Raw genomic sequence first — 12,493 nt, forward strand, 5'->3', positions numbered from 1 at the left:
TGACAGCGTATCAACTGCTGGATCAGCCACCAGCAGCCGAGGCCAGAGTCACGCCAGCTCAGGATCATCCAGATCAAGCCTCCAAAAGATCTGCTGGAACTGCACGCACCCAAGCCGAGGCCAAAAGAGTTGCACTCCTGCTGTGCCAGCTTGGGTATAAAAAAAAAAAGAAAAAAAGAAAGAAAGAAAGAAAGAAAAGGAAAAACATGCACTGCAAAGACAGGAGGAACCAGGACGCAAGCAAGTAGAGGTTATCAGCTGGAACTGAATCACGGAAGACAGGAAACTACATTTTACCACTGAGGAATAAAACCTCACGTGTTCCTGTGTTTGACGGCAACCCCTCCAAAGTTCAGCATTTTCACCGCAAGCCTTTTAAACGCCATGCAGAAGACGAGAGGGTGTCTGCAAGTATGTCTTTGGAAAGAGACGCCAGAGGGCGCCGTCGCGATCTGGTGCCAAAAGCTGTTTGCAGTGAGCGAGAGGAGCTTTGCAACCGCCAAAGCCCTTCAAACATGAGCATTTTGGCAATGAGACCAAACTGACAGCAGCTTATGCAGGTTGACAACGGTTGACAGCTGGCCAGCGGTTGAAGCTGAGAGCGTCTCACTACCTCGAGACGAGTGTTTCCTTTCTGCCCGGTGCTTGCAGCGATTCAATGTCCGATGTGAACCCCTGCGCAGGTCGCCTCGTCTACGAGTTTGAAGAAGAATTTGAAATTGTAATTTTTAAAACAGAAGTCATGACCCCAACTTGGCTGAAATGCACTGTTTTGTAGTAGTGGCAATGGCATAGAATAAATGGGCAGAGGGCAACATGTCAACATGCCCGCAAGTTGCCAAATAAATAAATAAATAAATAAATAAATAAAAATCTAATAAAATAAAACATGAAAAAAAATCCCACTGTATGTATACTAATGTTTCGGTTTGTTTGATGTGTCTTTGGTCGGCGGTAGGAAACCATGGCTGCAGACACCACACGGTGGCGCATTCCCCTCACGTCTCAGCTACCGCTGACGCCTGGTAGGTGATTTTTTTTTTTCTGTCTTCTTATTTTTATTCTATTTTATTTTTAGTTTTTCGACATGTATTTTGTAATCGGCATAAGTCGTATTTCCGTTTTTTATTCGATATGAAGAAACATTGTTAAGATGGCAGGATTAAAAAATAGTTTTCTCAAAACAAAAACAAAAAAAAAACAACAACAACAAACAACGGCAACCCTTTTAATAATCCTAATTCAACGTCCGCGTGCAACGGTTCAAGAGAAGGAAATAAGACGAACAGAAAGCACTGTGAGGAAACAGCGCGGCACAGCTCCGCTCCCTCCTCGCACACTTCACTTAATAGCGTCAGATTCTATTAATGTAGGTCACATAACGCGGGCGAGTGTGCGCTCATTGCGCAATCACAACTTAGCCACGTGGGAACGCGTTCGGCACATGCTCACGCTCTCCATCCCTGTATGGGTTTGACAGCGAGAAGGGGGGGGGAGGAAAAAAAAAGTTTTCATGTCAGGTCGCTCTGAATTCATTGTTGCCTGTCCAGCCAATCATAGTTTTTGACGACACAAAAGAGGCTAAAGTTGGAGTATAAAAAGGTGCGCGCTCATCAAGTATGACGCTTATCAGTGTGGGACATTAATCCAGAGCCTCGGCAGCCGCGTCAGTCCTGCAGCAGAGCACCGCGGGGGACACTTTCTCCTGAGCAACACCAACAACACTGCCTGCCTGCCTGCCTGCTTGACTGACTGACTGACTGCCTGACTGACTGACTGACTGACACCTCGGAGAACGATGCGTCGCTCTCAGATTGCCCTCTGCGTTGCTTTGCTGTTTGTTCTGGTTCCGGCGTCTCTGGCTGAGCAGGAGACCCTGCCGCAGCAGCAGCAGCAGCTGGTGCAGCTGGTGCAGCAGCAGCCGCAGCCGCAGCAGCAGCCGCAGCAGCAGCAGAGACAGTCCCCCGTCACCGGGCCGGAGGACGCGGAGCAGTGCGCAAGCTGCGAGGTCCGGCAGCACATGAAGACCATGCGGCTGAACGCCATCAAGTCGCAGATCCTGAGCAAACTGCGCATGAAGGAGGCGCCCAACATCAGCCGCGACATGGTGAAGCAGCTCCTGCCCAAAGCGCCGCCGCTGCAGCAGCTGCTCGACCAGTACGACGTGCTGGGGGACGACAGCAGGGACGGACTGGTGGAGGAGGACGAGGAGCACGCCACCGCCGAGACCATCATGATGATGGCCACTGAGCGTGAGTCCCGATCCTGCTGGTCCTGCTGGTCCTGCTGCAGCCACAGCTTCCAACACTGTCTCCCACATGTCTTTCAGCGGCGCCACATTTTCTATTATTTGCGTGACAGTGAAGGATAAGAAAGGGAAGCAAACTGCCCCAAATTATTATTATTGTTATTATTATTATTATTGTTATTATTATTATTATTGTTATTAAGGCACAGGAGCATTCGAACAGTGGTCAGGTTGTTATGATCATAGGAAGAAATACATGGGAACTATTATTATTATTATTATGATGATGATGATGATGATGATGATGTTGTACTATTGATAGTATCTTGTGGACACAAAGTGTTTTTTGTTTTATTTTCCCGTTCCAAATCAAACTAATCTCCACCAATAACCTCTTGCACCATCGACTGCACTCGACCGCACTGACACCCCCCCCCCCCCCCCTCTGGTCTGCAGCCTCCCCCGCCGTGCAGGCCGACGGGCAGCCCAGGTGCTGCTTCTTCTCCCTCACGCCCAAGTTCCAGGCCAACCGCATCGTGCGAGCGCAGCTGTGGGTGCACCTGCGCCCGGCCAGCGAGGCCACCACCGTCTTCCTGCAGATCTCGCGCCTCATGCCGGTCACGGACGGCGGCAGGCACATACACATCCGCTCGCTCAAGATCGACGTGAACGCCGGCGTCAGCTCCTGGCAGAGCATCGACGTCAAGCAGGTGCTGAGCGTGTGGCTGCGGCAGCCCGAGACCAACTGGGGCATCCAGATCAACGCCTTCGACTCCAGGGGGCGAGACCTGGCCGTCACCTCCACGGCGCCCGGAGAGGAGGGACTGGTGAGCACCGCTTTGAGTGACTGATTGATTGATTGACTGATTGATTGATGGATATTATTTTTTAACATTCAGACCAAAAACTTCATTGTGCAAAATGGGGAGAATATTTTGGTTGTGTGTGCAGATCGGAGGAAGTGAATCACCTGGACTCCTCGCAGTCCTTTAAAAAGAGAAAAGAAAAAGCAACCCCGCCGCGGTCTCTTGAACCTGCGGGCTTTATTGTGATTGTGCAGAGAGGCTTTGCAGAGTCGATGGGCGGTGAAACATTCCTGCTCTGAGGGGCTGGCGTCCACATTTAAGACTCGTTCAAAGCGGTTTTAATCCACACAGACTCCATGGAGGCGCACACCTGGATTTGGACAGCGGCCCGGTCCACAATAACCTGCAGTTCTTATTGCCAGATTACATAAAAGTTCACCTGCCCCACATTCCGCAAGGCACTCGGTGACTCTGCAAATCAGAGTAATTGCCCGCAGGCACACGCACACACACACACACACACACACACACACACACACAAACTGGCCGCTATCAATGACCAAACGTTCAGGTCCCGGGGCCAATTAGAGCGCCGCTGTTCAGCCAAGCGTGCCATCATTTAATCTCTCGCAAAGTCCAAAAGGTTTCGTAATATTACCGAGCCGTGTTTGGAAACTTGCTCGCTCACGCACACAGTTTGTGGCCGTGTCTCTCTTGCAGCAACCCTTCATGGAGGTGAAGATCTCAGAGGGGCCTCGGCGCCTGAGGCGGGACTCGGGCCTGGACTGCGACGAGAACTCCCCCGAGTCGCGCTGCTGCCGCTACCCGCTCACCGTGGACTTTGAGGACTTTGGCTTTGACTGGATTATCGCCCCCAAGCGCTACAAGGCCAACTACTGCTCGGGGGAGTGCGAGTACATGCACCTGCAGAAGTATCCGCACACCCACCTGGTCAACCGGGCGACGCCCCGAGGGACCGCCGGCCCCTGCTGCACCCCCACCAAGATGTCGCCCATCAACATGCTCTACTTCAACCAGGAGCAGCAGATCATCTACGGCAAGATCCCCTCCATGGTGGTGGACCGCTGTGGATGCCTTTGAGTCGGGACGGCCGCTTCCCGATGTTTAGACTCTGTTCTTTTTTTTCTTCTTTTGGTACAACTACCAATCCACCATTTTCTGTGCTTCAACCTCCCCAGCAGTGACACAGTGCAATAGAAACCAGAGCACAGGGGCTGCAGCAGCTCCCACCCGTCCTTCCTGCTCGCCAGTGACCGAGTGGCTCGAGAGCACCAGCAGGCGCTGGACTTTGGACAGAATATTGAGTGAAACCATCAAACGTTGCACCACAAACTCTTCATCCCTTCTCCCGCAGCTCAGTGTTCTGTCCATCTATAAGAACTTTGCTGGCAATGTCGTAGCTAACATGCACACACACACACACACACGCACACACACACACACACACACACACACACACACACACACACACAGAGCTGATTTTTTTTTTTTTTTTTTTTTGCTTTTCTTGAATAATGATTTGTTTTCAAGTTTGGTTGTAAAAGTGAAACCGGGGAATCCTCATGTACCTTCTGCTTTTCAAAGGGCTCAGGTGAGCGATGCAGTTGTTGAAAAGTGTGGAGAAGGAATATTTCACAGGTTGTTTTGACAAATTTGGGCCCACAAGGAGCCAATTAAATGTAGCCGCTCACTTTTCATGACACAACCCAGCCAGAGCGATCGTGCCGTTTGTTATTGTTTCTGTGTAAAAAAAAAAAAAGTTCTTCTTACTTTCCTGACAATATTTTCCAGGTTCCCTGAGGCAGTCGTCCTCCCCAAACCTAAAGCACTGCCAGCATCGACGCTGCGCTTTAGGCCCCAGCAGGCAGGTTGTTGCACAATTCACTCGCCCACTCGTCACCGTCCAGTCAAACACTTGTCACCTGCCAGACACACCTGAGTTCCTCCAAAGCGTAGCTTCACACGACTGGACAGAAGGACTTGAACTGAAGGCACAACGAATGCAGCGTACAAATGTTGGAATCCGAGATGTTTAAGACGGAGGAAAGGGATCGTCAAGATGCGGGAATGTTGAGATCATGCTTCGGCTCTGTCTTACTAACGACACAGTTTGCACTATGGCACACCAATAGAGAGAATTGGTTGCTACAAAAAAGGTTGTAAAAACTGATTTTGATATGTTTTGCGAATTTGTATTGTATACATACGCCATTATTTCCACTAGGAGTTGTTTTTTCTGAATCACTTTTGGTAAATGTATGAAACCGCATCTTGGCAAAAATAAATGTAATACGGCGACTCTGTAAACTTTGTTGTAACAAATAAAAGTTTCTAGCTTGTTCGCGACCGTCTGTTTGTGGTCTTTGAGCCGCGGGTTTGTTGGGTCTTTTCAGTCTGCACCACGAAGGATGCAAATCAAGTCCCAGAAATTCTCGCAGCGTTAAAAATAAGTAAATAAATAAATCATGCGTGTAGAATAACCTGAAAGTGTGGTCACAATAGCAGTATTTCTAATTTTGATTTAAATAAACCACAACGACAAATGACTCGCCACACACAAATCTGACGTTTCTTGCTTTCAGGTAAAGTGTCGACACTTGAGCCCTCGCGGTACATTTCGTAATTGTCACTGCAACCACGTACCGCAGTTTAATTCTGAGTGGCTTCTTAGTCACATGACAGTCACATGACCATGTGCCTGTTTTTCTTGCTGTTGTGACTTTGCCACACTTGGCTTTTTTTCTTTTTTTTTCCTCCAGGGAGGGAATGTTGAAAGTATTGCAGTCTAATGAGAGGATGTGAACTCTGGTGCGCTCTGACAGCGTGACCCGTTGGACCGACGGCCTCACTGAGGACTTTACTTCCGCCCAGTAGAGGGCGAGTTGACACTTGCCCCTGAGAGCCACTTCCTTTCCTGCTGCGAGCTGGAAAGCAGCCACAGAGAGCAGAGTCCAGGTAGTGGTAGTGGGAAGCAGGAGCGAAGGAAACATTTCAGCTGAACTATCTGCAGATTTAACAGGAGAGGAAACCACGTTCTTAATCTGTGATTCTCATCCTACACTGATTCTATCTGCAGGGATCCAGACTTGGACTTTACTGGTCACCACGCTCCACCAGTCCACGGTCACTCACTTCTCCGTCTGTTCTACCAGAAATGTCGCCTGGTTCTTTGGGACACATTTGTCAGACTCTATTCTTCTTGACTTTCATCCATCATGTCTTGCTCCATTTCTCCATCTTTTAGCTCTCTGGCCTCCTTGGGGGTTGTTGTTTGTGAGACACGCTTCCAATGGTGACCAAAACCTAAAGTGGTTTGGCGTACCGGCTCAGGGTATGTCCTCAGTCGTCTATGTACACCTGTACGTCCGTACAAAAAGTGCTGTCTCAGCGCCAGATGTAAAACGGTCCAACGATGGAGTTGGCTGTGAGGAGATGGACCAAAAAAAAAACCCTGCAATAATAAATGATGATGCATTGCATTAATGGTTTACGCTGCAGTGAGCAGGATGTTTTGACCGTGCGTCGCTGGATCTGCGTGGAGCGCTACCCAGGAGGACGGTGTCCGCCAGCGACATTCCACCTCTGACAGGTGAGGAAGTGAGAGTAGTAATGGGAAGCAGAGGAATGTTGAGGGGTGCAGGAGATGTCCAGGGCAGCTGGAGACCCCGTTATGGGAGAGCAGTCCGGCTTGATAGAATGGAAACGGACGCAACCTGTGTTCCTCGTCAAGTCCAAGTTAATGAGTGATACGCATTTCGACCTGGGTCGTGTTAGCACGATTAGCCGTCGGGCGCGTTGCTTCACACACAGTGAGGCGTCGATACAAAAGTCAAGAATCAAGAGTCCCGAGTGGGAAAGATTCAGAAGTGACTCTTCTTTTTAAAGTCCCAAGTTCACAAACTATCTACAGCGAATATCAACCCCAATGCACTTCAGCTTGTACAAACACTGACTCGGAAAAAAAGGCATTGTGTCTTTTCGACTCTCTGTTTCATAACCACATTCACCGAAATTTAGACAAATCATCCGCCGGTTTAATCCATCACAGGAAGGAGAAGGGACATGATGAGCTGCAACTCTTTTCCACTCTGCGTTTCAGATATCCTGCAGCACATCTGGATAGAAAATGGGGGATGCCCTGTGCTGCGGGGGGAGTGTCGGGGGTGGGATGTCTTCATGCACCCAAAAAACATCTGGAGCTGATAACAGATGTGTGAAATGGAGCATCTGGAGAAGTGTTTGCGCTGACAGATTGCTGGCAGAGGTCTTCCCTCACGGCAGCGTGACTCCACCGCGACGATGGATCGAGTTGTCGTTTTACGAAAAGAAGCCGGACAAGGAAGCGGTTTGACGGGATTGGACGACATCAAACAACGGCAAAGCCACTGCAGACGAGGGGGAAACTGCCCGCAAGATATTTTGATACTCAGGACTTTGTAGCTTAACAGCCAAATACCCAACGAAGGACATTTGAGGACGGACTAACACTGGCAAACCGACGACGTGCAGGTTTAAATACACTCACAACACACTTGCGGACGGATCATGTCACCTTCTGAGAAAACTACTTCCAAGAGGATGAGGAAGCGATGAGTTGCGATGGCACCAATCGCAAGGGTCAACGGTCACATGTATCTCCAAAGAGCCCTAGCTGAAGGACATTCATTTTGTTGACGGCACTTTCCGACATTGAGTCCTGGTAGACACATCCATCAAGCCGTCTAAAAGAAAGTCTGATGACGGAACAGACGAGTTGGTGTGATTGGAGGCAGAAAAGGAGGCTGCGGACATGCGGCAGCTTCAGTTGTGACAAGAACTAGAAGCTGCCGCTGGCGCTGAATAGCAGATGGCGTTGATGTCAGCGTATACAGTATATTTCACCTGGCTCAGGACGGATCATATACTCTTCTGAGAAACCACTTGCAAGAGCACAAAGCGACAAGTTGCAACTGCACTGATTGCAAAGGTCAACAATCATACATATCTCCAATCCACGCGCAGAAACTATGAGGAAGGTGGCTGGAAGAAGAAGAAGAAGAAGAAGAAGAAGAAGAAGAAGAAGAAGAAGAAGAAGAAGAAGAAGAAGACTTGAATGACAGGTTGATGAAGGGTGTTCTGCCTGCCACTGTGCCTCAACAAGACCATCAAGGCCAAGCTCGGACGATTCGTATCTTCCTCTAGGAAGACTTGATGGCACCTCTGTGGTTCGGTTTAGTCCAAGGGTGCTGACCTCTCCAGCCACTCTGACCACCACAAAGGCTAATTTCCATCCACACATTGAAGTAAAACATTGAAATCACTTCAACAACAGGCAGAGGGGCTGATCAACTCAGGCCGGACTGACAGGTTGTTTGTGGAAAAGCCTCTTGGGAGGGTGGGAAGCAATGAAATGCAATAAAATCGGCCAGACTCGGTCACGATGAGGTTTCAGCGAGCCAGCTGCTGAACGCTGCACGTCCTCACCTCCTGGCTGATTTATCCTTTGCGTCTTGCTCCGCACTTGCGATTTCGCTTAGCGATGAGTAATCACCCCTCCCACCTCCAGACTGACAGCCACCACCGGGGAGCTCCTGCGTGATTGATGGCCCTCTGACGCTACTGGAAGCTGGGAGAACGGGACACGTCCGTGTTCGACGTCCACTCCAGACGTGTTTGCGGAGAAAAATCTCGACGTCGCTGTTTGTTTGCTGGGGAGGGGTTTTGGACGTGGCCGGGACTCAGGGACGCGTTGTGTCAGCGAGGAGGGAGTGTTGACAGGGATGAAGAACAAATGTTCCTCCAAGGAGCCAGAGGGAAGGTGGATTGTGGAAGGCTCCGGTCTCCTGATGATTCGCTCGCAGTCTTAACGCAGACGGATGTAGAGTAGTGTCAGGTATGTGTCAAGGTCTGGAGAGATTCTGACCTCTCAGAAATGATGTTTATGATCGTTGTTGTTGGGTTTTTTTTTTTAGTTTATTATGAGCAATTAGTTTTACAAGGAACCGAGCTGAGGGACATTCATTTTGTAGACGGCACTTTCCAGAATTGAGTCCTGGTAGACACATCCATCAAGCCGTCTAAACAAAAGTCTGACGTTTGTTTGTTTGACCTTTCCGTCTGAACAAAACAGACGAGTTGGTTTGACTCGAGGGGGAAGAGGAGGCTGGAGGTACGTGACAGGTTAGCTGTGACGAGACCTGCAAGCTGCTGCTGCTGCTGCTGCTGCTGCTGCTGCTGCTGACTTGTCAATGTCAATGGTGTTGTCAGCGTGGATGTTTCAGTGGTGTCTGAGGCTCCTGCACAAAAACTACAAATCACTTACAAACTGGTTCCACTGGTGGAGAAGACAGGTGACTGGCCAGCATTAGATAAAATAATCCCACGGATCTTTTCCCCATCCGACGCATCCCGTCGTTCACTTGGAGGAAATCACACATGCAACGCTTTCCCACATATTGTCTGCAAAGCCACAGATTAGCTGCTGTCTGTAAACAACACACATGTAGCGTATTTCCCGTCCCGCCTGCGAACGACCCTGAATGCATCATATCCATCCACACACATTACTGGCACAAAACTCTCAGCGGGAACTGCTGACAAGTGACTTTAAAAAATCAAAAGCAGCAGACTGGATGGACGCCCCTGACCCGTGAAATTGAACGTAGCCAGGCCATAAATCCTGCAACAGTTTGGAACCCGTGGCTTTAACACCCATCACATTAGTGAGCACCTGAAGCCCATTAAAAAAGAAGCTAACTAGCTACTCTGCGCGGTCGCAGCGAGGCACCAAACTGCAATTAACAAGCAGAAAAGCGAAAAAAAAGAAAGAAAAAAGAACGAGATGCAGCAAATATTTTATTTACGGTCCCATATGGACCGCGTTATGTTTAACGGGCTCGCGGTGCCTAACTCAGTCCTGGTGTAACGCTTTTTGGGGGCTGCTGATGACGTGTTGAGGTCAGGTGACGAATGAAATAAGAACTGGGACGTTTTTCTTTATTGGATGCGTTTGTGCGCATGATTTATCATTTATTACTTACGTCGTCACTGACTCAGAGACACGCAACTCGATTTGCCAGTATAATGACAAACAATTGATGAGAGTCTGACTTCAATACAAGTAGGAACCTAGTGCAAACTAGTAAGACACATTAAGTGCACAAACTTGTATTCAACGTGTCGGTATTGCACCAACATGACAGCGAGCTGTCAGTCCAACAGACATGTTGACTGATAGCTTCATGGACTGTCCGCTCCTGCTCCTGCTCCTGCTCCTGCAATGGTCAGCGAGTGACTGAGGGTGAAGGCAGGTCTTCAGTTTATAGACAAAGTCTACAGTCCAAGAGGTGCAAGGTTCATCGTGGGCTTCTTAATTACCAGCTGGAGGCGCAACGCGACAAAAACATGTTTTTGTCGGCCCTGATGCACAGAGACGTTCCTAAAAAAGGACACGTTTTGGACTTTTCTCCATCATTCCTGAAGAGAAACAGGTGTTGCCTTTCAGCCGTCACATGGCCATGGAGCTCAGCTCTGAAATTAGAGCAGGAAAAGAGTGTTAAAATTGATTCATGTCACTTTATTTTGGATTTGATGACTCTGCTAAAGAGCTCCTTTACCTCTGGGTTGTTGCAGTGGGCTCGGGTTCCGCTGGCTGCTGATCCCGAGAAGCAGTAGCTCTGCATATCAACGCCGTAACGGGAGACGGTGCAACTATCTTGATGACGCTAGATGTGAAATGAGTCTTTGTGCCTGATCTGGATTTGCATATTCAACCTTTTGCGCTTTTTATCACCGTCGGGCCGCAGCGGCGCCTCCGCCTGGACGCAGGGGAAAATGTCAAGAGCAGTCAAACAGGTGGTTTTATAAAGGCAGCTGGCGAGGCGAACCGCCGCTGACCTTTTAAACAGTGCGGTCACATGGCCAAGAGACGGTCATCAGTTAATCCTCCCCAATTACTGTGATATGCCCCCCGAGTGCCGCCGGCAGCGTGCGCAGCTTTTCTGCCGCCGCAAGCGTTTCTGCAGCTCGAGGGGCAACCGACAGCCAGCGGGGCCGGCCGAGGGCCCGGCAGCGGAGCGCAGAGCCTCGGAGCCCGGCGTTCACTTCCCAAAGGCCCTGTGCAGAGTGCTGGCCCTGCCTGCAGCAATGCTCAGGCCATCTGTGGGCTCCCTCAGCAAGGGGCCTCGTAAAAGGAGCCGAGCTGAGGTTTGACCTTTCGCAGTCCTAACTATAATATTATCATAAGACGAACGCTCGGGTTGCACTCGTCCCTACGGTGGGATTCAGTGTCCGTATGACGAGGCTGGTGAGTGGGAGGACCGGGCCGGGTTGCACCCCACCCCCACCCCCAACCCCCACCCCCAACACTGCTTCCTGCTGCACCCTGGCCAGCTCTCACTCCTCCTGGAAGGATTTGTTTTTTGTTTTTTTCTCCTCCATTTAAAGACAGTGATGGTGAAAATTCCTTCAATTTGCCAGCTCTTTTATTTATTTATTTATTTATTTTTTATCAGTAATGCAAATATTGAACAAGTTTTGTCCTACAAGTATTTAGGCATCAATGTGGACGCTGCTCTCTCATGGAGTGCTCGCATTGATTCTGTTTGTGGTAAAATACAACAACGTATTTTTTCCTTGGGAGATTTGCTGAGGTCTTTTGGCACAAGCAAGTCATTTTGATTTTGCTTTTTCAATCCATCGTACTTAGTGCTGTGCAGTATGGGGTTAGTGTTTGGTATAGTTGTCTCTTAGTGCAACATTAGGCTCAACTGGTGTTTCTGATAAGTATCTGCTCCAAGATTGTAGCCAATCTTTAAAGCTGCATACACTAAAAGAAGATTTGCCAGCTCCTGTCCTGCCTCCCTTCTTGCAGGGCTCCGCGCAGGCTACACACAGGCTACACGCAGGGCTACACACAGTCTACACGCAGGCTACACGCAGGCTACACGCAAGTTACACGCAGGCTACACGCAGGGCTACACTCAGGGCTCCACGCAGGCTCCACGCAGGGCTACACACAGTCTACACGCAGGCTACACGCAGGCTACACGCAGGCTACACGCAGGCTACACACAGGGCTACACGCAGGCTACACTCAGGGCTCCACACAGGGCTACACTCAGGGCTACACTCAGGGCTACACTCAGGGCTCCACGCAGGGCTACACTCAGGGCTCCACGCAGGCTACACACAGTCTACACGCAGGCTACACACAGGCTACACACAGTCTACACGCAGGCTACACACAGTCTACACGCAGGCTACACGCAGGCTACACACAGTCTACACGCAGGCTACACGCAGGCTACACGCAAGTTACACGCAGGCTACACGCAGGGCTACACTCAGGGCTCCACGCAGGCTCCACGCAGGGCTACACACAGTCTACACGCAGGCTACACGCAGGGCTACACTCAGGGCTACGCGCAGGCTACGCGCA

The 12,493-nt window shown here is 49.9% G+C and overlaps 1 protein-coding gene across 1 annotated transcript; it reads left to right on the forward strand.

Moving 5' to 3' along the window:
• Positions 1-1,305: 1,305 nt before the first annotated feature.
• mstnb (myostatin b) lies at positions 1,306-5,422 on the forward strand. The gene is made up of 3 exons (XM_076013982.1): positions 1,306-2,252; positions 2,705-3,075; positions 3,775-5,422. Exons 1-3 carry the CDS (start codon positions 1,799-1,801, stop codon positions 4,153-4,155), a joined length of 1,206 nt encoding a protein of 401 aa, XP_075870097.1. The 5' UTR covers positions 1,306-1,798; the 3' UTR covers positions 4,156-5,422.
• The last annotated feature ends 7,071 nt before the right edge of the window (positions 5,423-12,493 follow it).

Source organism: Nelusetta ayraudi, unplaced genomic scaffold (genome assembly GCF_046127955.1).
Source record: "Nelusetta ayraudi isolate G7.1 ecotype Tasmania unplaced genomic scaffold, CSIRO-AGI_Nayr_v1 ptg000163l, whole genome shotgun sequence".
NCBI classification, from domain to species: Eukaryota; Metazoa; Chordata; class Actinopteri; order Tetraodontiformes; family Monacanthidae; genus Nelusetta; species Nelusetta ayraudi.

What these genes read in the sequence shown, in the direction of transcription:
- mstnb (XM_076013982.1), top strand. Translation starts at nt 1,799, where the DNA reads ATGCGTCGCTCTCAGATTGCCCTCTGCGTTGCTTTGCTGTTTGTTCTG. An exon ending in CATGATGATGGCCACTGAGC is followed by an intron (nt 2,253 to 2,704) that starts GTGAGTCCCGAT and finishes TCTGGTCTGCAG; the next exon opens with CCTCCCCCGCCGTGCAGGCC. An exon ending in CGCCCGGAGAGGAGGGACTG is followed by an intron (nt 3,076 to 3,774) that starts GTGAGCACCGCT and finishes TCTCTCTTGCAG; the next exon opens with CAACCCTTCATGGAGGTGAA.